This window comes from Ambystoma mexicanum, chromosome 9, assembly GCF_040938575.1.
Source record: "Ambystoma mexicanum isolate Mex_15411 chromosome 9, UKY_AmexF1_1, whole genome shotgun sequence".
Lineage (NCBI taxonomy): Eukaryota > Metazoa > Chordata > Amphibia > Caudata > Ambystomatidae > Ambystoma > Ambystoma mexicanum.
In genome coordinates, this window is record NC_090931.1 from 260,563,311 (window position 1) to 260,588,765 (window position 25,455).

At 42.9% G+C, this 25,455-nt stretch overlaps 1 protein-coding gene across 4 annotated transcripts in view; it reads left to right on the forward strand.

The window, feature by feature from the left end:
* The window catches only part of SGSM2 (small G protein signaling modulator 2), a 1,574,436-nt gene that overhangs the window by 1,250,714 nt on the left and 298,267 nt on the right, over nucleotides 1–25,455 (forward strand). For all 4 annotated transcript variants that reach the window (XM_069614582.1, XM_069614584.1, XM_069614583.1 and 1 more), the window contains one exon: nucleotides 7,220–7,284. In XM_069614582.1, coding sequence (XP_069470683.1) covers nucleotides 7,220–7,284 — 65 coding nt within the window. The remainder of the gene's footprint in view (nucleotides 1–7,219; nucleotides 7,285–25,455) is intronic.

Sequence of the window (25,455 nt, forward strand, 5' to 3'; positions counted from 1 at the left end):
GATCCTAATTCCCGTAGGGTTAGAGTACACCATGTGACTTGTTCTCTCTGTATGAGTCTCCTCATATGGCTGTCTGTGTGGGCTGTAACAATTGGTGGTAGACTTTTTTTGAGACTCTACTCTGATACCCCAGGAGTGACCGAAGTTAGAACCCCATGTGCAATCCTAGAGCAGGTCTTACAGCTCGACATTTTTCCTATGAGTCAGTTAATAGGCTATGGATGTGGACATATGTGATCATGGTTACTACCTTTTTGGGGCTGTGAGGGAGCCAACAGAAGCTGAGACCAGTTTCCCATTGATGTCTAGGATTAAAACCTGAATTCTCACCTTAAAGAAAGACAGGGAAGGAGCCAATGGAAGTTGACAGTAGTGGTACCCTCGGATTGGGTGGTACCCAAAATGTTTGAATGGATGCAACCATGTGATTGGAACCTGGGCTCATCCCTAAAGCCCAATTTTACAAACATTTGAGTCACCTGCTACATTACTTTGTAATACGTTGGGATGTGCCAGAAGTCCGAAAGAAAACGCCAACCGGTAGGCCCGATGTAGGGAGGCCTGCTTTGATCTGCAATCTTACAAACCCCCTTTTGATGCTGAAGCTCTGCTCCAGGAGCAACTGTTTAGAACATCCATTCACCACTGGGTGTAATAACCATGGGACCCAAGCATTGAATGAGCATGGACAGAAACCGCAGAAGACACACACACATTCGGATCAACGTCAGAAAAGTAGCTCAAGTCTTCCGGAGGACTAAGTTCTAACTTTATCAGTGGCTCTATCTTTAGCATTTCAACTGTACTTATGACTGGGAGACTGTACAACTTCAGAACCAGTATCCTGTTCACTCAATAAGTAGCCCGCCTTCCTCCCCACTATTTCCTATGATCGACTAACTATGAGGAATCTGAGGGCATCCTCACTTCTTTCCCCAATATATCCCCCTCCCAGGTGGCCAGGGAAAGGTTGTCGCTATCGGATCTTGACCCTGGGGGTGGATATGCGAGGGAGGATCATCTGGATAGAGGAGACTTGGGGAGTGGACATGAGGCACCCTTAGGTGAGATACCGTATCCCCCATTTCCCTTTCACCATGAGTCCAATGTCAACCAGGCTGTCAATCCCATCCCTACTTTTCCTGTAAATCATTCCCTAAAACACAAAAATAGATTGATATATGGGAATAAGGTTACTCAAATGCGCCAGCTCATAAGAAAATGAAACATTTCTGTTTGGTGAGTCAAATCAGGTTTATTCACTTGATTTTCTATTCAGAAATCTATTCACAATGTTATCTTCACATTGATTCCAATAATTTCTTGGATTTTGTTTGCAGAAATAAATTCTCATGTCAAATTAAATAAAATCTCAAAAACAAATCTCGACACGTGTTTCCCCATTGACAATTTACTTGTTGTTGGTTGTGCTTGATATCATGAGTCAAAGGTTGATATATTTGTCCCATAAAAATGTGCCACTGCTATTGGAAAAGTGGCACATTTTTTTTCGGAAAATAACTTGAAAAAAACTTGAAAAAACTTGAAAAATAATAGTGAAGTATAAATTTATGGGACAAATATATCAACCTTTGACTCATGATATCAAGCACAACCAACAACAAGTAAATTGACCATCTAAAGTGGAGAACAATACTATCTCACTTTCTCCTGAGGAACCATTGTAATTGTCAATGGGGAAATACGTTTCAAGATTTGTTTTTGAGATTTGATTTAATTTGACATGAGAATTTATTTCTGCAAACAAAATCCAAGAAATTATTGGAATCAATGTGAAGATAACATTGTGAATAGATTTCTGAATTGAAAATCAAGTGAATAAACCTGATTTGACTCACCAAACAGAAAATTTTCATTTTCTTATGAGCTGGCGCATTTGAGTAACCTTATTCCCATATATCAATCTATTTTTGCATTTAGCTTGTGCAGTAGCCACGCAAATTTATGGGTATGCTCATGCTGACAGTCTTGCAACTTTAACGTCCACTTTTACAACTTATTTGATGTCGCCTAGGTAGAGCTTGGCTGGCTACAAACCTTAATTTCACATTCCCTAAAACTAACTAGTTATATACTGGGACGAGGAAAAGACCAACTAGAGAAACACAGCCTCTCTTTATTGATACACACACATATAAACACCAGTTAGGTACTGGGATGAGGAGGAGACAACCAAGAGTAATACATAACTCCCAAACCAGCAATGAGCGGTCTAGTCTCTTTGTGATCAATGAGCCTGGCAGGAGGTTTAAAAGCAGGAAGATTAAAGAACATGGAGCCTGCTGTGGAAGCAGGTATTTGGACTGCTATGCGAGAACAGACCTCTCCAGGAACGTGGCGTGACAGACAGAGTGCCCCAGGATCCAGAGAAGATGCAGACTGTATGCAGCGGGAAGCACGGCTAAAGGAAGCTGGAGGCCGGTGGCAAAGTATGGAAGAGGAACCGGCATGAGCAGGAGAAACTTCAGAGTGAGGCCTGGGCTGCGTGAGGTGCATCGTTGGTGGGAGAGGAGTCAAAGAGAGCCGCTGTGGAGATGAAGCGAGGAGCTGCACAAGAGAGCGAGAGATTGTGACAGGTGGAAGCCTCGCTGGAATGCCTTGAGTCAGCCTAGAGAAGGGGACACCGGGACGGCAGGCGGGCATGTGAGACTTGTAGCAAAGTTATTGAATACCAATTTAAATTAAAGCAAGCACTTGGATGAAAACAAGTATCTTGAATACCGATTTAAATGAAAGCAAGCACTTTGATGAAATGAAAGCAAGCCTTTTGATGAAGACAAGTATATTGAATACCGATTTACATGACAGCAAGTACTTTGAACATTAAATACTGATTTGAATGAAAGTAAGCGCGGTTGAATATTCTTTTTGAATGAAAGTTGTTTTATGGAATCACACGAGTTAAAGGAACTGTGCAAACATTGGCAAGAGCCACAAGGATATAATTGTGAACTGTGCAGATTAAGAGAACAAACATTGGCAAGAGCCATGAGAGTATGTGAAAGTGCAACAAGCAAATGGTGGCAAAACAAGCAATGGTAAAGCATTACAAGGATTTGGAAAGAGTATAAGTCATAACACCACTGTAGAGATGAAACAGTGGTAACGTGCCTATGAAGAAGGAGCAAGTAAGGTGTGTCGGTTTTGTGACATGTGATGGGTGGACCAATTGGTCCAACAACTGCGTCTAGACTGAGTCCACTCCTTTTCTTATGGTAAAGCCACTTAAAGCACAACAAAGAAGCCTGTGATTGATTCTAAAAGGAACCCTTGTGTGATTTGAACAGAAGGAGTTGGACTATATGACATTGGTGAAAGATAACCAAGACAGAAGAACTGGGAAGGATCCCAAGGAATGATGTTGTGTTGAAACTGTTGAACAATTTTTGAAAGCTCAGGGGAGGGAACCCCTTGTTTGTACTGTGAACTATTTGAACCTTGGAGAAGGGAAACCTTTTGACCAAGAGCTGGACGAAGCTCCAAACTTTTATCTTAACACTTATCATTTTGAGGCTGACATCCCTACACATTGTATTTAAATATATGTGAGGGCAAGAACAGGTTTTGGGCACAGACAGGCATTTGCTTTGGACTTCCTGACACATACTACCCTTAGTTGTATTTAGGTAGGGAATTCCCACCTTAGCTTAGGGCAAGTTAGGCCTTTTTCCAACATTCTTCATTTTAATTAAAGGCTTGCAGCCCAAACTTTCAGTGCATTGTCTGTGTCTCATTCATGATGGTTCACATAACCAACCCGTGGTTGAGCCAATACAAGTCCTGTGGGACCCCTTAGGCACCCAATGATTAACTTATTTTTCAGATTCCCCAGTTCACCTTCAACTTATCAGTTTTTATTACCTGACATGTGCCACAAGGCAAGCCAAGGGCTCAACAGAAGAACTGAACGATGCAAAACCATGGGTACTGTTGCAAGAAGGTCTTTCATTAAAGACCACAAAGCAATGTCCTCTCCTCCTCCTTGTGTTCTTCCACCCCCTCTTGGTCCTCTCCAGCCTCCTTGGTTCTCTTGCTTCCCCCTACTGCCCGTCCTTCTGCTCCTTCTTCTCCAGCACCTTCTGCACTTTCCTAACCTCCTCCACTCTTTCTCTCTCTGACCCTCCCTTCTACTTCTTGTTCTTTTCCAGCATCTCCTGATCCTTCCCAACCTTTCCAGTCTTTCTGTTTCTCTTCCCTCCTTCCCATTTCCCCTCCACCACCTCTGGATCTTTAAAAGCTCCTCCACTCTCTCGCTCCTCCTTCTCTCCCGGATCTTCTGCATTCTGCTCCACCACCTATGCACTCTTTCTCCTCTTCCTTAACCTCCTCCTCTTTGTCCAACTGTGACACCACCCAGCTGCACAGATTCACCACCTCATGCTATCTCAACGTCTAACCTCTCACCTCCACACTCACTGTTCCACCATGGGAAGTCTTATACTTATGTAGTTCCACTCACAGAACCAATGATTGAAACACTGTGCTCTACTATTTCCTCATGGGATCGTTTCCCCCATTTTAATTTGATGCTTCAGCCGGCCCTACTTTGTTTTCATGATTGCATAGGGAGCAACAGACAGAGCCCTCATAAGGACTATCCACCATCGTAGTTTTATTTTCCTCATTGATGTTGCCACAGGCCAGTCCTGCGGCTCATAGTGCTGCGGCACTAAGTGTCTGCTGTGGGTGTTTGCTGCTCTTATACAAAAACATTGATGCTAAAGGGTTGCAGTTTGGGCATGCTCAGTGTCTGCCATGTGACCAAGGTTCTTTTCAAACCCACGCTGAATACTTGTAGTTGTGAGTCTGCAGGACCCAATGGTTACTCCTCCATAAGCGGTCCCGCCAAAGACATTTTCCTATCAAATTTTGACTGGTTTGTGTTTCCCAGCTACAAGGATAACCAGACAGTGGTCAAAGGGGTAAATGTCCCTTACACTTCAGCAATGAGTTCTTTGAGACAATTAACTCATCTACTTGGTTATGCCTGCTGGAGTCACTGAGTGGGTTATGGTTTGATGGGCCTTTCCTGATGTGAATGAGGTGCTCCTTCAGGGGAAAATTAGGTGGCTCCCTTTCCACAGGGATTTGTCTTTCAGATGAAGCCAGCCTCCTCCCACAGGCTACCAGAGGTCATACCTGACTTAACCCGTGAGTCTGTCATATCTACCTCATGTTCCTCCTGTTTTGAGGTCTTTCAAAGTTTGGTACTGTCCTTCCTTGACATCTAATGGGCTTTAAATGGCGTGTGACCTTCTTAAGAGTAGTGTTCCCTTTACCTCCTCCCATGGTCTACCCTGTCCTATCAGCCAGCCTATAACATGGGACTTTGTCACAAATCTCACTGATCATTGCTGCGGGGAAGCATCACTGCTCACGTATATGAGGCCCACGATGCTGCCATGCAGCATCCAGTGCATCCCATGAAGGGCCAGCTATATGGGCTTACAGATCCAAAAAACAGGAGGAAGTGTCCACGTACCACAACTTTGATGGAAGCAGTGTTCTATGCTTACAGGCTCCCAGTCCTGGAGCCCTGCAACTCTAGCTGCAACCTGCAGTGGCTCTTCTCTTCTACTGTGATAGCAAAGCTCAAGTTCTTTCACATGGAACTCCTTGATAATTTGCTTTTCTATACTAGGGCATTGACTCTTTCAAAGAGGGTGACACTTGACTTGTGTGGAGGAGATGGTCTCTTCAATTGTAATAGGGGTTTTATATCACATCAGGGGTTTTCATTTCTTTTACACCACTAGGCCTCTGGATACTCTGGCCATTCATGGATCAGTCTCTTAATAGGATTACAGATGCTGAGGGTCTGGGGCAGCACTATATTTCAGGCTTATGATGGACTGGGGATTTCAGAGACCCGCTTTGTACACGCTCATGGGCCCACAGCATGTAACAGTTGGTGGTTCCGAGCCCTAAATAAGACTACCCCAGTTCTATAGTCAAGCCCACAACGTGAGTCTTCATCACACAGCGTAAAGGCTAAAGAGCAATCCCATCACAGAGTGTAAACCTTAATCATTTACATGCCACTGTACTTATACTCTTGCCTGCCTGTTAAGAGATTTAGCTTGACATTGTTTTATTCAATTTCATTGCTTTCCCCTGTGTTCGTATCCATGCCATTCCCTTGCTGAGAACTAGCCTTGTGAACTCTTGTCACTGCTACTACTGGGTGAGTAAGAGAAACTAACGGATTATCTGTTTGCCTAGATATCGGAGGGTAATGCCAGGTCCCAATCCTAGACCCGGGGTAGTCACTTTACCTGCGTTGTAAGTTATATCTCACCTACTTGTACAGATCATAGTGAAATCCTGTGCAGAGGGCGAACAGGGTGAACATATGGAAATACCCCTGCTTTTCTCCATTGTTTTACATTGAAAAGGCAAAGGTGTAGACCTAAGGATAAAGAAACTGCCATGAACAAGAACTAAAGAGAAAACAATATTTATTAGAAAAGTTCTGAGAACTTATAAAATAATTTGTAAACACTAATATTATGCACAAACCGTATTTCCTCTTTTTCTCACGTGGTCTAACTTCTCGAACTCTGATTCTTCTGAGTGATCCTTTTTCAGGCCAGCCTGTCACACATTGGCGCCCAGATACATAGGTGAGATTTAAGGCTCAAAGAGTCATCATAAGCCACTACGCGCACCAAGCTGGCTCTCTCCACTTATCCCAATCACCTTATATGATCAATCACCCACCCTGACACTGCTGTAATGTTCTCCAACATGTAAGGGCTGGAGTGCAGCTTGTCCTCCTTGGAGCGGTGATCAGGCATGTTTCCTCTGCTATGTCTCAAAGCTTGTCCCGCCCCTTTATACAGCCCTGCATGGCAGCATACAGCGTACCCAGCACGCTGCATATTGGCACTGACATGTCATGTGGTGGATTCTACACATACTACTAATCTGTGATACTGGAATGGGTTTAACAAATTCATCAATTGTATAATGAATTACAATTATTAATATTCAGCAAGGTACCTGCTAAATTCCTTTTCTCCCCCCTGTCTTTTCATATTATTTGGATGGATGCTGTAGTGGCCGTTTTATGGTTTCTGGATTATTGGAAGCAAGCAATGCACCTGTGTTTGCATTTAATTGATTTTTTGTATAATGTATCAAAGACATCATCTGACCTCTCACACAACAATATGACCTCTTTCTGTTACTTTTACAGGACCCCTCTTAAAAAGTTGTGCGAAAGCATGAAGCGGCAGATTGTATCACGCGCCTTTTACGGATGTAAGTTTGCTGCAATTTTCTTATGGTATTAAAAGTGGCAGTGAGATTCCAATCCATTTACATTATGTATCACTCTGAACTATTCAAATTTGTATTTGTTCAATAATAATTGTAATATTATCTGGCTAAGAAATGTTTACTCTGTAACATCGCTCGTAAATTTCACATTCTCAATTTGAACTGCTTAGATTATGGAGATCTTAACTTTTTTTATTTTAGTTTAACGGCATCTTTTTAAAAGTAGAATATTATACAATATGTTAAAAAAGTATATGAGGAGTCAGAATTGTGAGACGGACACTTAGGTATAAGTTTGTCACAAGTCGCCATTTGATTAAATAATAAGGGGTGAGACGAACTCCTATATTTCCCTAGCTTAACAAAGGTTTCCAAACCTAACAAACTAAGACTAAAGGAAATACACATAATGGCCCTCATTATAAGGGTGGCGGCCACGGTCTGAACGGTTCCAGTAACGCACCGGCACCGTTCATACCGTGCCGCCGCATTACGAGTTTTGCTCGCGGGTTCCTGACAGCCCGCCAGGTCTTACGTGGTGGGCTGTGCGGCACCCGCAAGCATTACTCGTAATGCTGCTGGCACCGTTAGCAATACCGCCAGCTGCGAATGGGCAATTACCGGCCCATTCATCTCGTAATGGCCCGGTTATTGCCCAGTCGTGAGAGGCGGTGCTGGTAGCCAGCATGGCGGTAGCCGTGCCTGCCATACAGGCACGGCTACCGCCATGCTCGTAATGAGGCCCAAAGTCCACAAATATCTGTCCCTCACACTAATAGACACAACAAAATCACACAGGAATCATTTGGTGATTTAACTTCACAAAATAACATTTAAGTTCAAACACAAAAGTTATAACCAAGAATCTTTGTGACCAGGGTTGGAGCCCTTACCTCGAGATGAGACAGAAGCAAAGTTAGAGAGGAACCAACTGTAATATCCAACTAAGCCCAAGAAGGTTTGTAGTTCTTTCTTGGTCTTAGTGGCCTGAGTTTCTTCTACTGCCCTAACTTTTTCAGTTTGAGGCTGAACCAGTTCATTTGCCACAAAGAAGCCCAAATATTTTACTGCAGATCTAGCAACATGACACTTCTTCGGATTGGCAGTAAGTCCCATTTTCCTTAGGGCTGAGTTAACATATGCAAATGGGACATATGTTCTTGCCAGGACTTGCTATGAATGATGATGTCATCAATGTAAGCACCAGAAAATGAAGCATCTGGTCTAAGAACTTGGTCCATTAGTCTATAAAATGTAGCTGGGGCACCATGCAGCCCAAATGGTAATACCTAAATTTGAAATAAGCCTCTCGGAGGTGAAAAGGCCATCTTTTGTTTATCCATGGGATTAACATGTACTTGTGAATATCTTTTTGTTAAATCAATAGTAGAAAGATATACTGCATCCCATAACATATCAATCCTGGGCATGGGATAGCTATCAAACTATGATACTTCATTGACCTTTCTAAAGTCAATACAAAACCTCCAGGAATGATCAGGTTTGGCAACTAGCACAATATGGGAAGACCGAGGGCTTTGAGAGGGTTTGATAATATGCGTCTTCAACATGGCTTCTAACTCTTCTTGGATAATCCTCCTACTCTCAGGGATTCGATAAGGTTTCTGATGAATAACCTCCCCTTGAGGAGTACGAATATAATGATATATTCTTTTAACTCTTCCTGGTTCAATTCTAAATACATCAGGAAATTGCTTTAGGAGGTCTATTAAATCTTGTTTTTGGTTTTGTGCCAAATCAAGAGAGATTCATTTGTTGGCATAATTCTCTTCGTTTAATAAGCTGGTTAGAATCACAGAGGTAATTTTAATAGGGTCCTCTTTCCATTCATTAAGTAGATGAATGTGATGAATACAAGTTTTAATCTTTCGGTCAGGCTGGGCGATTTTATAGTTGGAAGGTCCTGTCCATTCTATAATTCCATAAGGTCCATGCCATCTGGAAAGCATCTTATTTTCAGAAGTGGGCAGTAAAACCAATACCGTTTGACCTACAGAAAAAGATCTCATCAGTGCTTTCTTGTTATAAATTATTTTTTAATGTTCTTGAGTTCGTGCCATATTAATTTGGACTAAATTTCGATCTGCTGCTGTATGTTCTTTTAAATGCTAAGCTGTTTGGGATAAGGGTATGGTAGCTCTTTCTTTCTCTTCTCAGGTTTCACGTAACATATCCAACACATCTCTGGGTTCCCTTCCATATAATGGTTCAAAGGAGGAAACTCCAGTGGAAGACTGAGGGGTCTTCCTAATGACAAACAAGGCCCAAGGTATCATAGCGTCTCAATTCTTCCGATCTGCTTCATCAAATTTATTTAAGATGTGTTATAAAGTCTAATTACATCTTTCTACCAATCCATCAGTTTGGGGTTGATAAATGGAGGTATGTAAAGTTTTAATCTGTAGAATCGCCTTAATATCGGCCAAACATTTATTCATAAAGGTGGAGCCTTGATATGTCAAAATTTCTTTTGGGAAGCCAATTCTAGAGAAGAAAGGAAGTAAATGTTTCAAGACCTGTTGTGAAGTGTTATTTCTGAAAGGAAAAGCCTCAGAGTAACGAGTAGCGTAATCTAAGATCACCAGTATATATCAGTTCCCTAGTTTGGAGGTTTTTAAAGGGCCTATCATATCCATTCATATCTGCAAAAAGGAGATATCTTTAATAGGCAAAGGTTGTAAGGGAACTGGAGGAGGAATCTGTGTACTGGTTTTCTGACATAAGGCACACGTGTTAAAAACATTCTTAAAGTCAACTTAAATCCCAAGCCAATAAAATCTGTTTCCAATTTGTGCCTATGTTTTAGCGGTTCTTAAATGTCCTCTTGTCAAATGAGAATTAACTATTTCCAGGACAATATTTGTATGACTTTTAGGTACCACAATTTGTGACTGGGGTATTCATGCCAGTTCCACATCTCCAAAATATAAGAATCCGGACTTTAGAAAAAAAAAATGTTCCAGTCTTTTCCCTTCCTTCATCTTCTGATATGACCTGAATGAAGAGGGGTAATTTCTTTGAGCAAAAGCTAAATCAGGAATAATTTCTTCCTCTTCTGCAACATTTGGTGTTATTATTGGCTCCAAAGGAGGTTCTATATCTGATTCCTCAAAACCCTGAGTTCCTCTGTCAGTTTGGTCACTGTTCTTAACTTCTTGGGGTTTTGGAAACACCACTGTCTCCAATATTCCGTGAGCTATTCTTTCGCCCACTTTAACTTGATAGGGTTTATTCCCATTATTGTGTATCAATACCTTGATATCTCCCCTATAATCAGGATCAATTACTCCTGCCATCTAAGCCACAGTGCCAGCACAGGCCTGACTTAGAGGTGAGTCAGATATAGGTGCCAGGGTGAGGAATAAGGATTAGATCTGTGGATATCAATTCTCTGTCTCCAGGTTGTATCCATTCTACTCTACTACTATAAATATCTAAACCTATAGACTGTTCAGTAGAAATGGTGGGATTGGAGGGAGGCTCTTTTACTAAGTTTCTCAAATTTCAGGGTTCCCCAACTTGTGTCAATTGATTCCGATCCCACTGCTGACAACATATGTGAGGAGTCAGGCATGTGAGATTGACACTTAGGTATATGTTTGTCACAAGTCACCATTTTATTGAATAATAATGGGTCAGACAAACGCCTATCTTCCCCTAGCCTAACAAAGATTTCTCTACCTAACAAACTAAGACTAAATGAAATCGTCCTGATGTCCAAAATATCTGTCCCTCACACTAATACACACAACAAAATCATACCGAATTCATTTTGCAATTTAACTTCACAAAATAACATTTAAGTTCAAACACAAAGTGATAACCAAGAATCATTGTGACCAGGGCTGGATCCTCTTCCCCTGGATTAATTTAGGATTCTTCCAATTAAAGTTCAGTTTGAGAAAAGTTATTTTCATAAACCAAGTTTCACTGCAAGTAGGAATAAGTTATTTTCATTCAATACATTCAATATATTCTTCAATTGGCAAAGTGACTGTCTCAGTTCAAAAGGTTTCCCACACTTGCAGACAATGATTAATGTTTCCACAACCTTATACTTAGTAAATCTAAATTACTTTCTCTTCACAACTACAGTCAAAAGTCACAGCAGCTGTTCTCTGAAGATAATACAACATTTCTTCCTTAGAAACAGCTTCTTAGTCAGAATGGTTATACAAAAGTTCATCAAACACAATCATGGAATTGCCACTTCTTTTTTGACACAACATTCATTAGACTTCAAGTTATCCTCTTCCTGGTCCAGTCACCTGCCAGGACTAACCACTAATTGTCCCTTTCCTGGTTTCCTCTCCTGCTAGCATAAACAAACTCCTACTTCTACAACTTGTATTTTGTGGTAAGGCTTGTTAACACAATTGGCATACAGTTTCTTTCTCCAGCATGCTACACAAAAGGACAATAGTTCTCACATTGATCTGTTTGCCCTATGCAATGCAGGTTACACAGTTCTCTCCCCCTTGTTCCTTGTTACAAGGGGGCTTTTCTCCAGCTGTATCTGAATTTCTTTTACACAACCTTTTGGCTGTTGGAAATGTGATTTACAACACCCTGCCTCGAGGTATCTTTGTATGGCATTATTGAACTCAACTTGCCTTGTTGTCACTTTCAGCTTTGTTTGGCTTTGGCAATGTTTGTTACAATGTCCCCTTTTTAGATATCTCTCTTCCGGGAAGTTGTATCTCCTTTGGTTTATTATGGCCCCTGTTTGAGTTGGGCAATGCAGGTTATAATACTCCTTTAATGGATATTCCACAGTTTGGCTTCGGCAATGCGGGTTACAATGATCTCCGATCTGACATATCATAACAGGAGAGATGTGCCCAATCTGCTTACATTCAACTGTTCGGCATTAAAATATGTTCAGTAGTCTTCCTCGGAGAACCCAGGTTCACCTGCATTAGGCCAACTAACCGGTCTTTCCTGGCGTCTCCTTCTGACACGCTGACTCCACTTTTTCATTTGTCAGGACTTCTGCAGAGTTTGACAGCTCCTGCCAGCCTGGCACTGCTTGTGCTGACCATCAACGGAGCATGCACAACCATGAACACTCACCGGTGAACACGATACACCGGAGTGGGTTGTAGGACGCAGGATGTTTCTTTCTACCATGGGGTCACCGGCATCAATACCACTTCCTGCTGTACGTCCTCTGCATATATCAATGATCCCGACCTCCACCAGACTCTCCACATGGCGTCCCGCTGTCAGTACAGCAAAGACTACAGTACCTGCTTCTTCTTGATGCTTCTGCTGCTTCCCCTGATGTCTCCTCTTGGCCCGCAACTGACAGGCCTTTAAATGTTTAAAGGTCCAGCTCAGATGTGGGTCATTAGGACAACTAGACCGACCATTTCTCTTTGGAAACTCTTGACCCCTCTTCCTCGTCTCAGTACTAGGAGCATTAAGGGACTTGAAGTCCATAATGTTCCTAGTTGTTTTAACATCAGAATCTTCAATTATACAATAGGCTGTTACAACTGTACTGTCTTTAGGGAAATTATTCAGAGGGTTTTCCCATTCTGCCTGACCCGGGTCCCCTCAAATGTGATCCTCTCGCAGACTACCACCCCCAGGGTCAGGATCAGGTAGCGTCTGTCTTTCCCTGGCCACATGAGAAGGGTTCCAGACCACGGTTTTTGAGATGATCACCTCTGATTCATCTCAAGTATCACAAGTATCGCAATATTCTTGATTTTTTCTCCTTCCGCAAACGTTTCAAAACTCTTTTGTTCTAACTTCTACAGTTGCCATCTCTCTTCTCCTTTCTTAGCGACTTGATGCCTTCTGGTCTCCTTTGCGCTCTATAAGTTACAGTACAATACAATACAAAGAAAAGTATAAACCAAATATTTCTTATAACCTAGGTACATATGGGTGGGCTACTACCTCATTGAACTAATACCTGATTATAGAAAATTGACTTTTTGTACAAATCAGAATTGTTGATAACAATTGGGGATCGGAAAACAAGCCGGCACTGGCCAACCATCCTGACATTAGCTCTGAATAATCAATGCTTAACTAAAAGAGAAAAGGATGACCATGTGCACTGTACCCTACAATTATGAATAATTTGTATACAAAATAGAAGCAATGTTCTGAAGTTATAAGCAAGACATTTTTCTTTAATCGATTGTTGCCAACACGTGTTTCGACCTTTACTATCAGGTCTTCTTCAGGGCGTTCTTTTGGAGTGACCAGTGTATGCTAACATCAGTCATAAAACATGACTGTCCGGCTTGTTCTTTGAAGCCAATAATATTCTCTGTGCCTGAAGATCTCATACCAAACTCTCACATATGTAAGTTCTGTCTTGAGGGTAACTATACTGCAACATATTTTCAAAGAAACATCTAGCTGTTTCAATATATCTCCTGTGAGGGATTTGCACTTAGATCAGAAGTTTGAAAACAAAATATTTTCTTTCCAGAAGATTTCAACAATTAAGTAGAGTCTGTGGGAACTCTCTTCTCCAAATGGAGGCACTTGCGGCGATCCTTACCCTTACTAAAGTATTGCGTCCTGGGTATACTCCCAGTCAAGAAGAAAGACAAGGAAATGTGTACATTGGTGGCACAGGCCTCAATAATATTACAGCAAATTATTTCACCGAATTGGATATGCAAAGCGCCAACAAAATATGAAGAAACGCTTAGAGAACTGACTGGGTGGAAGTGGAAACACCATATATGTGTAGCGTAAAGGTGTTGGGACTGGAGGTAGAGACACTACTGGGCCCCATTTACAGATTCATTGGGTAGTACCACAAAACACAAATACTGCTACCTCATGTGGTAAGCATGCACTAACAGGCAGCTTTACACCAGTTCTTTTTTAATATACCGCCAAACTGTAATAGATGTCCTAATGTGTGGCATATATCTTTACAGGCATTTGCTCACAGATTTGCCGTGAACACTGTAAAGAGGGACATGACCCAAAACACATACGACAAAAATAATCCAAACAACCAAAGAACCACTGTACCACTTTGCAAGGGAAAACAAGGTTTATTACATGCAAAGAGGTCTCAGACGGTCCTGTAGAACCAAACAGACACAGAGCTTGTCATGCCCCAAGAAGTTACAGGTTGTATAGATACATAGGTTACAATGTTATCCCACAACCCTCATTGGCTACCACCTATAAAACATGCTAATGCCCCCCTATATTCCCATGATCAATTCGCCACACCTTATCTGAACCCATTCCCCTTCCCACGTAGCACTACATTGTCCCTATTGAATCCAGGTACATGATTGGCCAACATGTACAATAACATACTAATTAATCGTGACCGTCACATGGTGTGTACCCCTCTGACCCAGACACGTTCAAAGTATACTGGAGAGGCAAACTCTGCTTTGATAAGACAATGGGCCTTCTCATTTTACCAGATGGCCAGGCGCACACAAGCTTCACCTCCGACCGTGTATTAATTTTACTGACATCACCTCTGCTCCTCCTATCCCAAATCACGGAACGTTCCAGACGCGGCTCCCCCATATCTCCTTGATGCCGAATAATGACGTGACCAGGGCATCGCTCTTGAGTCTGAATTTCAGGGATTTATTTGCTTTGGTTATGTGTCTACTTGTAGGTCAAATGGAGTGGCTGCTCCTTGAATGAAGGCAGTAGGGCCTATGGGCATCACAAAACCTCGGGCCCTCTTCTCATGAATAGATCCTTCAAATGGTGCATCGCTACCTACCCTCCCCACAGTTAACATTCAGGTCCCACCGCGTTCAGGCTCTGCAGATGGATACAATTAGCGTTTATCTGTGCACAGAGGGTGCCTCTGACCTCTGCTTCTCTCTTAGGTGATGGGAAAGGAATTTATCTTGGAAATAAGCTAAACAGAGCAGTAGCTCCTATGAGAAACCTGAGGGTATCCTCACACCAAATCCCTTCGGATCCTCTTCTCAGTTGGAAAGGGAAAAGCCATTGCTTTTGGATCCTGACCCTGGGGGTGGAGATGCGAGGAGGATCACCTGGATGGAGGGTCGTTGGGGATTGGGGAGAGGATATCTGCATGTGAGACATGGTATCCCCCCTTTGCTGGTGAGAACCAACATGACCCTCATCCTGCCTTTGTAGGTTGTTATCACTCTTCCCCTCTATTACATACATGCACTGTTCAGGAGGAGAGGAATTAGCTGACCGGCACTCGCCCTCTTGAACTTGTAAGACAAGATAGCTGCACCAAGTGAGGACAGGGGGTGTAGGACTCACATACTCCAGCACGACTCAATAAGGAAGACTCAGTAAATTGGCAAAGGAAAGTCTGTTTAATGGCAAGCACATCAAACAGAGAAACAAATAGGAATCAGCTGTAGTGCGATCACCTTTCTCGCTCCGACTTCCCCGAACTTCAGTTGAACAGCATTTCTTATAGACAATATTCATCATCATTGACGTCTAACTCTACAAAAACTTGGCATGCAATCTAATTGGTTAGGAAAGGAAAGGTAATTGCTTAGGAAAGGTAACTTACATATAGGTTCTATATCTGTATATGATAATAGGGCATGCAGATTGGATAACCCTTATCGGGTGGGATGTCTACGCCACTACAAGTACGACGTCTCATTGGTTCTACTACCTATAAGACTCCAGATAACATGTTTCATTGTGATTGGTCAGGTTACACCCCTAGACATAAATCCACCTTTTAATTAGCAGCATGCAGAATGGACACCTAAGTGTCTGGTGTACCAAGTTTCACCCTGCTTCCCTTCCATCCATCAGTATCTTAGGGCTATGTGTCAATTAGTTGCTGGGTTTGGCCTCGAGACTGTAGTCTCTTATCGGGAAAAGTTATGGCAGCCTGGTTCTGGATGACATCAGGCGATAGTACCTCTTCGCGCCTGGCTGGTCACGTGTCTGTTCACCATGGATCTGCTTCAGTTTCCAGCTTTTATTGTATTTAATTCTGCTTCGGCCCTACCACCTGCCTGGGCCTCTCTTATCTTGACCTTAACGGGCGAGCTGGTATGCTCCGTAGTTTGGTTCTTGTGAGTTGACGCTCTCCTCTCTTCTCTGGGTGACCTCGATTTCCCAGGCATGAGCCGCTCTCTGTTGAGTTTCGATTCCGCTCTTCCTCTCTGTTCTGGCTGAGTTGTGAAACCTGGCCTGAGGCCTCTGGCAGCCTGGGCCCATTTCTGCTTTACAAAATGGAGTTGCACTCATATAACGTGCCTCTTGAGGTAGCTATATAGTTGGCGCATGCCGCTTCTAATATTCTACTAAGCATTGCAAGCAGTATCGATTTCTTAGCATCTTGCGTTCCAAGCCTATTTACACACGGTTAATCAGGTTGGTTGCTTTGATCTTGTCTCGTAGCTCTGTTTCCTCACGTTTTAACATTGTCTCTTCTCTGTGTCCATTATATTTATTTAGTATTTACTTACGTTGGCGTGTTCTAGTCGATAGTGACTTTTTGTTCATTCACGAGTCTGTTCAGGCCCTTGTGTCATTTCCACTGGCCTTCCATTAGGGCTCTTGGGGTCTCTTCGTGGACCGTATGTAGGCACTCCTCATTTCGTATTGCCGGCAGGTATGGCTGTCTGACAGGGTACCGTGCTGCCCAGGGTTGTCTGGTTATGGGTGCTTCAACAGGTACGGATCTTCTAATGTATACTGGGAAGAGTCCTAGTGCAACTCTCTGTTGGTTCATTTGCTCCTCATACGTCACGTGCCTTGGTGAGCACCTTCCAGGTACCTCGAAAGGAGGGACAGGGGTGCAAGTCATGTCTGGGACATCCTTTACAGCACTGTCCCACATTCATATCACCATAGTACTGGGACGAGGAAGAGGTGACTAGGAGTAGTACACACTAACCGGTCATTTGACCACTCTGGTAATGAGATGAAGAAGAGGCCTGAGGACTGTTGTGGGAGTCAGGCATGTCCCCATAACTATGGTTAGGCAATTGGAACTAAGAACTCACACCTGTAACCTGTGAAATGCTTGCGGTTGGGTTGTATAAAATGAGAAACCAGCAGTGAGTGAAAGAGAGAAAGAGAGAGAGAGAGAGAGGGAGAGAGAGAGAGAGAGATAGCGAGAGAGAGAGAGGGAGAGAGAGAGAGAGAGAGAGAGAGAGAGAGAGAGAGAGAGAGAGAGAGAGAGAGAGAGATCCAGCTGGGCAGGAGAGGGCAGCAATTTAAGGTGGTGCGGACAGAATATGGGCCGGTGAAAAGGACACAGACTGCAGAGAAGCCAAAAGGCTCACTGTAGCTCCTGAGGAGTGGGAGAGGAGAGGAGCCAGCAAGAACCTGAGAATAAAGCCAGAGCACCAGGAGGAGCAGCCTTAAACCAGTGAGTGACAGGGAAGGATCACTCAGGCCAGGGCACTACAGGGGCATGGTGTGTGTAACGGCAGATGCAGGTAAAGTAAAAGTGCATGCCAAATGGGTCTGGAGAACAAACGTGAGCTACTGAATACCGAACAAGTTGCCAAGCCTGTCATGAGTTTTGAATGCTGAACGAAGGAAAAGATATGGGAAAAGATATGAGACTATGTCACAAATGAAACAGAAAGTGATGTGCATTTGCAAACGAGATGAATTTAAAGCGACAGAAATTGCGATCAAAGTGAAACAAGTAAAAAGCAAACACTATTAAACAGTGTGAAAGCAAGGTGATAACCAGGAGAAATACCACAAAGGAAAGTGTATGAGAGTCACATGTTAGTAGAGGCAAGAAGCTGTTAAAATGAACCAGAAGCATATGTGGACTTATGACACAGATACAGAAAGGAAACCTGCATTGCCAAGAAAGTCCTTTGAGAAAGATTGAACTGCTGCAAAGTGCCAAGGGTTATCGGTTGCGCAGCCTGTGATAGATAGACCGTGCGGTCTGACAACTGCGCCTAGACCGAGGAATCTTTACTTGGAGTAAACCAAGGAAAGTCATAAGGCTGAGGCTAGTTGGCCTAAGTTTGTTCAAGTGACATAAAGGAAAATGTGAACTAAGCAAGATGATTTGACTGTGAATTTCAAGCCAGAAAAGCTTCCTACTTCGGGAAGGGAACCCAAGAACATTTTGTATGGAACTGTGTTGAACTTGGGGAAGAGAACCCCAGGACAATTTTGCGGAACTGTGTTGAACTTGGGGAAGGGAACCCTGAGACAGTTTTTGTAACTGTGCTGACCTTGGGGAAGGGACCCCGAGGCCATTTGGTGGAACTGTCTTGAACTTGGGGATGGGGGCCAAGCACAAGCCAGGAGTTGGAAGAACCTCAGAGCTTTAGTTTGAACACTTTTTGTTTGGTTGCTGACATCCCCACACATTGTTTAGCTTTAGTTGTGAGGGCAAGCATAGGTTTTGGACACAGACAGACTTTTAAGTTGAAACTTACTAAATCAGACTATCCTTAGTTTATTTAGGTAGGGAAATCCCACCTTATTATAGGGCAAGCTAGACCTTACACCATCCTGACATTTGAGTTAATAAAGAGCTTTTGTTTGAACTTTGAATTTGTTGTCTGTGTCTTGTTTCATGATGCCTTCACATTCCACATCTGTGCCTTCATTCTGTTCATTGTGTACTTGGCCTTAAAATCCAATATGGTGACAATTCTATCATGTTAACACGCTAACCTCGCTCATACCACAGTACCTGTCTGACTCCATATTATACCTACTTCAGCTCTCTCTTTGCACCTCACTGGAAAACATTACTTTGTGTAATAGTTCTAAGCACAGGGCCATGTCAGTGCTGTATCTATAACCTCTGCAACCATAACATGTATATATTTGTTGCTTCATCAGTATTGCTATGTGTGGGTATCTAATATGTGTCAAATCTAACTACAAGTGCTACTTTTGCCTTCTGTCACACAAAACTATACCTGCTCACACTGTGGTATTTGCTAATAGGTTTTTTCAGCCCGAACATTTCTGCCTATGTGTAACAAACAATAGGGGAGCCCCTGTGTGCAAGTGTGAGTGGGGGCAAAGTATGTAGTATTTACAAAAACCGACAAAAGGGTACTCACACTCGAGACAGTCCTAGATTCTGTCCAACATTCAAGTTAAATCTCCATAGTAGTTTATAGGCTAGTGTTTGCGAGGCAAATCACTAAGGATACACCAAGGAAGCAGTCTGAGAAATGCTAACCATAAATTTATTGTTAAAAGCACAGTTTTTGGAGATTTTACACAATTTCTAAGACAAAGGATAAGTAGAATAGAGCAATTGAACAAATAAAGAAAAACAGAACATTCATCACAAATACATCAAGTGCAAAAGAAGGGATAACATATTAATCACATCAAGATAAAACAATTATTACAGGCTACCCATAGTTCCTGCAACATAAGGCCTTCCAGGGTGTATAAAAAATTACCCTGGTAGGTATGCAAAAAGAATATTATTTTAGCTGAGTTTGTATATTTAATCTGCCTGTCTGGGGTGCTGTAAGTGCATCCCAACATGCCCCCTTTTAGTTAATACTCCATTAACTAACCCTGAAGCTTCCCGTCTTCCATAGTTATCATCTTTGGGTACCCATGCCCTACGAACTTGGCATAAACTCACCCCTCGACATATTCTTCCAGAGTGCCCATCATAAAACAACGCCCACCATCTCCTGCTAAGTCAAATCGGTGCTCCACATAATTCTCAGCGTCAGGTGGAGGGTAGGTCAGGGTCGCCAGGAGTCCGGAATCGTGCTCTGCTTTCACCATTCATGGTTGTATGGCCCCCATACAATTTATCAGTCTGGGTATACACATGTTGTGTGAGAAGAGGAGCTCTACTCATTGCTATTGACACCATCATAGTTGCAGTCTTTGGCAAGCTCTTCGTACAGCATCTCGAAACCATCTGGCATGAACAAATAAATGACAAGCAAAAAACTATGATCGGATCCAGGAACTTCACTGCTCTCACCAGCCACAACAGGGCCCACGAGAACATTGAATTGAACCAGTCATCAGCATTTACTCCTGTTTCTTTCTCCATGCAGCCATCAAGTTGTGAAGGGCCTCTATTGCATGGGTCAAGGATCTGTTGTCTGCGTCATTTGGGGGAATGTACATGCACCAAGACACGCCCATTTTCTTGCACACGCCCCCCTGCATAGCCGTGAGCTAATTCTGAGCATATCTGTTCTGGAGGGTCGTGAAGCGTATTGCAAGCAATGTTCCCTCTAATCATTTTTCTCTATGTGCGGAACTGGTTGGCTGTTGTGCGCACATTATTTTCCTTGTGCGCAACTGACTAATGAGGTAAGCCACTTTGTGAGCATGTGTATTTAGTGAACTACCGTCGCAGAAGAGAGTTTGAAAAGAAATGTCCTCTTCCCAGCCACTGCAATTCTTGACACATCTTACAACGCTTTTTCCAAACACACAGGCTAAAGTAAAATATGGCATATGTGATTATACAGAAAACTCATCAACCAGTCCAAGACTTCAACATCTGCCACAGTACCTTGCAAACGTTTTATGCCACTGGAAAATCACTCATATATGTACTACAAAACTCTTGTCATAACTGATGTGGGTGTCAAGAAATTCAGACAGAATACATTTGATTCATGGCAATTGAAACAAATGTGTCGAAAACATGCTGATAGAAGTTCAAGTGCCACTTTAATTAAGTAATTCATGGGCCAGGAGAACATGCTTCTAATAATGTGTGTAATGATAAGTGCATCAGAATAACTGCACCTCAGAATATGATGATCAAACATTCCTGTGCCTCTGCTTACTATCCACATTACGTTCTCCTGTGGGTAGTTATAACACCAGCCTACAGCTAAGAGACACATGCACCATCAATTTTTACTCCCTAAAAAAATGCAAATGTGCCTAACAAAAACGAAAAACAATGAACATATCGTTGTTTCAACTCCACTGATATTTTTTTGAATTAGTGACCATCAAAGCACTGGCATAGGAAGGAACTCTAATATTAACGCCCGATCTCAAGAGGAATTTTAAGGGGAAGAACATCTTTTAATAAACAGAAAGTATCCCTATTGGCAACGCTAATTACTTTTTTACTCCCTGAAAAATCATTTGACTCCAAGTAGGGAACAAAATCTGATTAGACCCCTCACATAGGAAGTGAAATGACAGGGCACATGATAAGGTCTGTAGTTTTGCCCACCCTTCCGCACCACAACCTAGACAAAATTAAACAAGAGCCTTACTGAGGTTTGTTATGGAGTACTGCTGAATAAAATAACATATATAAGCCTTTTAAGTTAATAGCATCAATTCATCAGAGATCCAACTGATTGAGTGCCTTCTTCAGTAACAATGGATGCCTCTTCTGTAATTCTTTTATCAGTTAAATAAGATGGAGGGTGATGCTAGAGACGATACACATAGAACACATGGTTATATTGAAAAGCCCTCAGCAGCTGAGCATAGAAAGAAAAAGAAGGTGCTGCTGTCTAGACGGGTGCTAGACTTTCCGATCCTTTAGCAAACAAGCACCATATCTCCTTCAGTGTACTGCTGAAACGTATGACTTGTTTTTTTAAATGTGCTGCTTTGTTCATCACCCACAAGGAGTGATGACCTGTGGGCTTCCACCCATACCCTTCCACTGTGCTATCCTCTAATACTAGTTGACAGAGCACTGTAGAAAGTGAGGAATTGTTGCAGTAAACACTCACTGGGATATTTGCAGACCCACAATACTTTGTAAGCAAGGCATATTTAATGCCTCAACATATTATGTGCATTTTAAGAATGTTGTGACTCTGTATGTACACAATTATTTTGCAGTGCATACAAGATTTTTTGCAGCATAACCCACCCTTATATCACTGTGTAGGATTACGCAGTGCTCAGTGAAACCGTTTTTGTATAGCAGCGAGTTACCAAATAATGTATGAAGGTCTATGCCCAAAGGAACTCTGAACACTTGGGAATGATGCAGATTGTGTGAAAAGCATTCTCCTGTCTGAATATCTGGTGCCATGATGCTATGGACGAGTAATCCCAGACATAGTCCATACCGATTATCCATTGTAGGAAAAGTAAATGATATTGCAGTGTTGCTCTCCACTTATAGGGTAATGTTAGTGATGCTAAATAGGTGATTCTGAGCATCACATTTGTCTTCTCAAAATCCTTAGAGGGCAAATTAATATTTGAGTTTTATGATGTGTTAACTTGCAAGGGGGCCCCTTCAAAGCACTTGCGTGACATATGCACAAAGAAGAGGAAGTATGAGATAACGTTACACATACAAGTAGCCTGCTTACTTACAGTCATAATCCGATATTTGAGCTAGTAGTTCAATTGTATAGTGTGGGTGACGCTTTTGGTAAGGCACAATGAGTAACAGAAATTCTGGCACATGAACATTATTCATATTACAAAAAAACATAAAACAAGTGGATGTAGGTACATCTTTGCTAACCTTTCGCAGAGCCAAGCGAGGAAGAGTCAAGGTTGTCTGGTAGTATCTTAATGTGCTCTGGGACAGAAGTTAGAGTCATACAGTAAAAGTGTGGTAGAGTCATGTTTAGGAGTCGTGAGTGGCGAGGGAACATTATTTAGTTAATGTGTGCAGGCATATCTTGGTTAGATTCTTCTGTTCTTGGAGCCAGTTTTTCATATTAGTTTTTAACATCTTGTGTGTGTATTTTGCTGTTAGAGATTGTAGGTGTTTAAGGTCACCCTTGCCTAGTAGTGTAATGCAAATGAGCAGTATGTCAAGATTAGTTGCTTATTTTAAGAGACAGAACATTTCAGGTAATTACTGTGGCTTGTGCCTTATTAAATCTTTTTGAATAGGTGAGAATTGTCTGTGTGCGCTGCTAAAAGTCTTTTGAGTGGCACCAAGAAGGAAGCTGGGCAAGCACACATGCGCACAGCTTAGAGGGAATATTGATTGCAAGTAATTCAACCTTAATGTAATGGAGACCCTGCTCTGTCTGGTTTGCCAACTGGAGCATCTCCCACCTGGTTACCTGCAGCCACTTGGCATTTGCTGCAGTTTGGTTACCTGGCACCAGGACGGAGGTGAAGAACATTTCAGTCTTGGTAAACAACGAAACTTGTCAGGGATCGACTTCAGTTTGGCAGATAAGTCTTTCGATAAGTAATTGAATCTTTTTTGGCATCAGTTCCTTAAGGATCAGCAGACACGCTTGTTAGATGGGGGCTTAGTTGTTTCTGGGGGCGGCACATTCATAACTGTCAGATGGGCGTCAGGAATTACCAGAACCGCTGAATGCATGGTGGTCAGTGAACCTATGTCCCACCATGATGGTGTGAGGTGTAGTTACACATATTGTCCACACACTCAATACACGTCCATTAAAGCTGTTGTGCCTTCGGTCAGCTCAGGGAGGAACAGTGTTTTATTGCAACAAATGTTTGTTTCTAGAGGTATAGTGCCATTTTCTTGAAAGCAAAAGGAATAATCCACTGGTATCTGCACTTTTGCTGGCTTCTCACTTAACCCGATCATGTCATTGTTGGCACATAATTTCCCTGTATCCTGACACAATTCTGATTGACGCGTGCCACTACTTCCTCTGGGAACCCCAGTAAACCCTCCGCTGCGCAGCTCACTATCCTACCACCCATCTACCATTGGAAAACAACACACTTTCAACAATGGTCTTATTTTACGACGGGCTTGTTCTTTCTTCTTGGCACACTCTTCATCATCTCTGTCCATTATCACTGCTTGGACTGTGTGCCCTTGGAAATACTTTGTACTCTTCATAGGGCTAGATATAAAATTATTGGGCTATAAAATGCAGCATTTCTTGAGATCTAAACAGCTTGGGTGCACCAGTTGCATGAGGTATCAATGCGCATACATAGCAGATCTCGTTTGACCTCGCCCTCCCCACTTCGCGCATGTGATTATACCACACATCTCAGGATGGTGCACATCCGCCATGGTATCCAGAATTATGCCTTTAAACTGATTATATTCTATCTCTCTGCCTGAGTTTCCCTCCTGGACTGTGCCATTCCCATGTGTACATTTGTGTCATTCCCATCGCCTTTGTATGCCCTAACCCAGGGGTGCACAACTGATTTTGACAGAGGGCCGAAAGTACCTTACATGAGGGCTATAGTGGGCTGAAAAGTAAATGTGGGCGGGGCGGTAGGCGGGGCGTGGCAGGAGGCTTTTTAAACCCCCAATTTGTACTAAACACATGGAAAAAGAATGTTTTTGAGGGGTAACGATTTTTGTTTGCATTTCAAACTTACATTTTGTACTACACATTTTCCATTGTTATAATTTATTTCTATTTAGTTATTGTATCTCGCCTGTTTAATTAACGTATATATATTTTATTGACCCTAGATTGGACATGCCGTTATTTTGGACTGCTACAGTTTGCTGTTTGGGTTGCCCAAGAGGAGTATGGCTTTCGTTGAGTTAGGTTTCCTCAAAAAGCCAAAGATGAACATCTCCTAACTGTGCCTGTTTTAGCTTTATTATTGGGTTCACTCTTGGAGTGCAACACTATGCCCCATGACCCCCTCACCGCCAACCAAACACTATGCCCCAGGGCCCCCTTACCCCCAACCAAACACTATGCCCCATGACCCCCTCACCCCCAACCAAACACTATGCCCCATGTCCCTCACCACCAACCAAACACTATGCCCCATGGCCCCCTCACACCCAACCAAACATTATGCCCCATGGCCCCCTCAGCCCCAACCAAACATTATGCCCCATGGCCCCCTCACCCCCAACCAAACACTATGCCCCATGTCCCTCACCCCCAACCAAACACTATGCCCCAGCATAGCACACACACAAACATGCACCCATACAGACCCGAATACCCCACCCCCCACCCAACTCCAAACCCCCCACCCCCCAACTCAGCACACACAAACCAGCACCCATACAGACCCATTACCCCCACCCCCAACTCAGCACACACACAAACATGCACCCATACAGACCCGAACCCCCCACCCCCATCCAACTCCAACCCCCCACCCCCCAAATCAGCACACACACAAACCAGCACCCATACAGACCCGAACCCCCACCCCCCAACTCAGCACACACACAAACATGCACCCATACAGACCCGAAACCCCCACCGCCCCACCCAACTCCAAACCCCCCACCGCCCAAATCAGCACACACACAAACATGCA